At 41.4% G+C, this 5359-nt stretch overlaps 1 protein-coding gene across 3 annotated transcripts in view; it reads left to right on the plus strand.

Annotated features, from left to right (window-relative positions):
• Positions 1-506: 506 nt before the first annotated feature.
• The window catches only part of SEC23B (SEC23 homolog B, COPII component), a 38277-nt gene continuing 33424 nt past the window's right edge, over positions 507-5359 (plus strand). Inside the window, exons 1-3 of one of the 3 annotated variants that reach the window (XM_006730769.3) lie at positions 507-946; positions 2950-3184; positions 4374-4431. In XM_006730769.3, the coding sequence (XP_006730832.1) occupies positions 2964-3184; positions 4374-4431 (279 nt within the window). In that variant the 5' untranslated portion in view covers positions 507-946; positions 2950-2963. Of the gene's footprint in view, positions 947-2937; positions 3185-4373; positions 4432-5359 lie in introns of those variants that run through there. The other 2 variants (XM_006730770.3, XM_081831973.1) reach the window with 2 other exon arrangements.

Genomic DNA, 5359 nt, shown 5'->3' on the forward strand with positions numbered 1-5359 from the left:
GGTAACCCTTGGATGTCTAGATATATTCTAAGCATAATATTAAGTTTATATAGCTTTCTTATTTTCATATACTACAGAGAGGCTGTATTTCTGGGTTAGATTAATAAATGTGCTCATTTTTGTCACTTATAAAAAGGTGTATAATGCCTTTGATGGTTGTAGAAAGCAGTGCTCTATAAAGTTAGGAGTTTTGTTAGTCTCCTAGGATGCTTGAATATGACAGCTCTCAATTATTCACCTTCTCGTAGATGGATGACAGGGACAGACACGCAGAGAGTAACTGTGCACTACTGCCAGTCCCTGCAGAGAACGCGAATCCAACACAGCGAACGAAAGGAGGAAACCTGGTATTAATTTAAGGAAGCATTTCTCTACCTGTCGAAATTCCCTAATCTAGCGCTAGTGGCCGCACTGTCCCTCCGCCCCGCCCCTTCCCGCGCTGATACCTTTTCCCGGCCAGCTTCAGTTTCCTCCGCATGGTGCCCCTCCTTTTTCCGGTGCCACACGTCATCATTCTCGCTTCCCGGTAACTAAGGCGATGAGAGGGACTTCCTAAGGTGAACGGAAGTTATGTTGGATCAGGGCGAATCCCTGAGGCGTGCAGGCAGCACCTAGGAAGCAATCCGGCAGACACTGGAGTTTTCTGAATGACAAACGTTTAGAGGTGAACGTGGAGGAACTTAGGATCTGAGGAGTTTTGGTTTTGTGGACTAAGGCACGACTGTCTTGCCCTATTCCAAGATGCCGGCGCGGCTTCACTGAAAGTCTTGCTTCCGCTCCTCCGCCGGAGAGGCCCTCTTTGATTGGCCAGCGGACGGCGCCGTGGAGTGACACACAGGAGCGCTGACCAGTCGGCTGAGAGCTGAGCTGGACTTGGCGGTGGGAGCCGGAGCAGGGCTCTAGCAGCTGTGGGTGCGGACAAGGCCAGGTGAACGGCTCCTGCCAGGTGAGTGGGAGAGCCGGTGATGGGGGGTCGAGGGCACGGACAAGAGTCTCTGTAAGGACCGAGTTGGTGCTCCTGGAACGAAGCCTTCTCTCGGCGGCTCGGCGGGCAGAGGAACTGAGGGACTCAGTGACCCAGGGGTCTGCTGAGAGTGACGCGTTCCTAGTCTTGCGGTGCGGCCGGCCGGCTTCTGGCTCGGGAACCCCCAGAATCTCGGGGTGCGGAAGGATTCAACTTTTTTTCAGTTAAGAAACCGGTAATGTGGATGAAATGACTTCTGCTTCGTGGCAGCTGGAACTAGGACCCGGGTTTTCCGACTACCCTTCAAGCATTAAACTTTGCTTAAACTTGGCTACTGTGTCCTGAAAAGTTATGCTTTGATGGGATGAGCGGTTCAGTTTTTCGTGTGTGTGTGTCTTTTTTTCTTTTGGCAGATACTGCTACAAAATCTTTAAAGTTCTTTCATTCACTCATTTATTCAGCTGTTAACCTCTTCAGAAAATCTTTGAGGATATGGTGTGAGCCGTAAATCGACCGCCCTAGAAAAATGCACATTAGCTCATGCACACAATTTTGCATACAATTTCAGAAGATTTTTTGACCCTCTGAAGTCCCCCGTTGGTTTTGTGCCCAGAGTTAAGAATCCGTGCTCTAAAAGAGGTGAGGGGAGGAGGCAGTGGGAAGAGCAGGTTTTAATATGTAGCTGCCTGGGGACATTGGATGGAGCCAGTACTTTTTAATAATGAATTGTTTTGAATGGGGAAAGTTATTTAATGAAACCTTTAGAGGTACTTCCTCTGAGAATTGTGATATTAGAACATGCTTTTATTCCCACCTGAGTTATCCCTTTGCCACTCAGGTAGCTGCAGAAGTGGGTCCTGTGTCAGGGTGCTTCAGTTTCCTGCCTTTGCTGGAAAGAACAAATACATGCTTTAGAGTTTCAGTTGGAGCAAACATTTGGAATTTTTGTGGTCTGGGTTGTGTGTAGTAAACTAATTGATTCATTTGCTTTTCTAGTCATATAAAAACCATTTCTTTAGTTCACATTATTTACAGTATGTGTGGCACTTCTCATAATAACATAGAGACAGTTATTCAACACTGCATAAAGTGAGCACTAGAGGCTACTAATAATGAAGATTCTTTAATTTGCCTGTTTTTCCATTTTTCTTGAGGGGCTTGTTCCCTTGAGCCCTAGTGACTGAAATGTGTGTTAGCCTTAGCCTAGATTTTAGGATGTAAACAGGATGTATGAAACATTCAATGGAGTTGGCAGTGTGGGGGTTTGAAAAGCTTAGTCTAAATGGTTATTTTATTAACCAGAATCTTTTGAGGCATGAACATAAGCAACCATGGTGAGGAGAGAAGTCCTGGTGAAAGATTCACTCAGCATGATAGCAAACCTAGCGTTGTAATTTTGGTGATCCCAAGTAAAAATACTTTGGCTCAGAACTGGTGGTGGATTATGAATTGGATTCACACGTCAACATACGGTTTTTGTCTTCACAGTTAACAGAGAGGAGGGGAAAGGGCACAAAAATGGAATCACTTAGAATGTAAAATTTAATACGGTGTTCGCTTTAATAAAGCACAGAAGGAAGTGGATCAAGGGGGAAGGTAGCTGGATGCTGAAACAGGGTTTGAGACTTACTCTTGGGCAAGGGGAATTAGAATTCCCTTCTCATAGATCACACAGAGTGATCTATGAGATGGTTTACATTAGTATTCAGCTACTTGCAGCTTAAAAATGATCAAATAATGGTAAACTCCCCACACCTTTTATTTATTTCTTTAAGTGGTAAAGAGAGTTGAGAAAGGAACAATAGTCAAAGATAACTGTGAAGTTAATTGGCTTTTGGGGATCAAAGGGAAGGGAAATGTCATCCTACAGTGACTGGTTCTTCCGGACTAAGTGTTTAAAAAACATTGTGTTAGATGACTGTCGACTATCTTCTTTTTTGAAGTTTAGTTGAGAATTTCACATAAAATTACAGCTTTATCTTCAGTTTCTTTTTAGACTATGGCAACATATCTGGAGTTCATTCAGCAGAATGAAGAACGGGATGGTGTGCGCTTTAGTTGGAACGTGTGGCCTTCCAGCCGTCTTGAGGCTACGAGAATGGTTGTTCCCCTGGCTTGTCTCCTTACTCCTTTGAAAGAACGTCCAGACCTGCCTCCCGTACAGTATGAACCTGTGCTTTGTAGCCGGACAACTTGCAAAGCCATTCTGAATCCACTTTGGTATGAATTCTTTTTAAAACTAGTGAGAAAGAGGAATACAGTAATTATGACTTTTACGTGATTCTCATAAAAGTGATTCAATTTGGGCAGGTCATCAAATTTGAGAAGTAGAGAAGTGCATGGTGAGATTCTTATGTGATAAATGCTTGTAAAGTCTTCCCGGCCTAATACTCCAGATAAAATTGGAACTTACGGGAATGAGGTGGAAGCAAAGGGAAATGATTTGAAATTCCCTTCTTTTCTTTTTTTTTGCTAATTTCAGTTTGCTTTTGGCTTAACTGTAGATTATATGCGTGCCTTTTCCAAAATGAAAAGCATTTTCCAAAAATGAAAAGCTTTAAACAGTTTTTTCATACTTACCTGGTATGGTGATGCTGTATGGCAGGAAGTGATACGCAGAAGAAATCACAACTCTTAATGATTGTTAAGTGTAATTTTTTGTACCTGAGATAGTGACCTATGATATTTCTCTTAAATGTGGGCATTATTTGAAATAATATTTTAAAGAGGTGAAGAGTATCAGAAATACTCTTTAAAAGGTAATACTTTTATATGAGGGAACATTTTTTACTGCATTGCCCTTGCTATTACTTAATGTAACCATAAGTACGATGCTGCTGCTCTTCTTGTGAAGAGATAGCCATTGCTTGTTTTCTAAATGTAGAAAGGGGACAAAGAAGCAACTGAAGTGTATCTTTAACCAGTTCTAGGAAGTGTATCCACCCAGAAGCATGCCTCCCAACTTTTTCAAGTGAGCTAGGTGAGGTGAAAGTCAGCCAGGTTTTTCCTGTGCATGAAATGTGCTTTTAGTATTGAAATTTGGTAGTTTCACATATCTGAACAATAAAGATGTTAGAAAACTCACATAGATTATATTAAGATAATAGGGTAAAAGGGAAATAACCTATAATTTATATAAAATCATGAAATTTTAAATATTATCAAGGAAATTAGAAAAGAGGAAAAAAAGGTTTACTAATTCTTCATTGCCACTGTAGGAAGGAAATTTTTGGTGTATTTAACAGCCAGAACTCTTTAACTGCAATGGACATTTTACATACCTCCATCCATTCATGCACACACACACAAACATATCTGTGTGATTTACTGAACTTGAGGATTACATTTGAATGCTTTCTACATTACAAATGAAAATGGTACCTAGCTGTTATATTTATCTTTCTCACAGTCAGGTTGATTATCGAGCGAAACTTTGGGCCTGTAATTTCTGTTTCCAAAGAAATCAGGTATGTGAATTTTTTAAGTGTTTTTCTGTGTTTCATTTTGGTGGAACTATTCTAAAAAAAAATAAAGTGAGGTTGAATTTGTGTCTGCCCTGACAGTCATCAGTTTCTGCTGAACTCAAGGTGATAGCTTTTGTTAAGCATATTTGAACATTTGTGATTTCTCTGTTGAATGGTGACCTCAGTTTCATTATGTGGGTTTTTATCATTTAGTGTGGAGGGACATAGAATTCCCTTTTTTTATGTGCTCTGTTAGCAGTGAATATTTTACCATAAGAAAACAGATCTGTTGTCTAGGGGTGCCTGGGTGGCTCAGTCGTTAGGCGTCTGCCTTCGGCTCAGGTCATGATCCCAGAGTCCTGGGATCGAGCCCCACATTGGGCTCCCTGCTCCGCGGGAGGCCTGCTTCTCTCTCTCCCACTCCCCCTGCTGTGTTCCCTCTCTTGCTGTGTCTCTCTCTGTCAAATAGATAGATAAAATCTTTAAAAAAAACCCAGTTATGTTGTCTATATTTCATTTGACTTGTTTATTCTAATTGGATAGTGTACATTATTGAATTTTCATTTTTTGATCTTTGTAAATTTTAGGGTCCAAGTACCAGTGTTGAGCCTCTTTTGATTTAAAAATTTTAAAACTACTAAACTTAGAAGGAGCTCAAAAATGATGAGAGACACTTTTGTTTAAAATGAACTCTGCCTGTAATTCTAAAACTGGATTGTGGTGATCTTTGCACAACTCTGTACATTTACTAAAAATCATCAAATTGTACATTTTAAATGTGAATTTTAAGGCATATAAAATACACCTCAATAGGGCACCTGGGTGGCTCAGTTGGTTAGGCGACTGCCTTCGGCTCAGGTCATGATCCTGGAGTCCCAGGATTGAGTCCCGCATCGGGCTCCCTGCTTGGCAGGGAGTCTGCTTCTCCCTC

The sequence above is a fragment of the Leptonychotes weddellii genome, chromosome 10 (genome assembly GCF_054177405.1).
Source record: "Leptonychotes weddellii isolate Sample4059 chromosome 10, ASM5417740v2, whole genome shotgun sequence".
Classification (NCBI taxonomy): domain Eukaryota; kingdom Metazoa; phylum Chordata; class Mammalia; order Carnivora; family Phocidae; genus Leptonychotes; species Leptonychotes weddellii.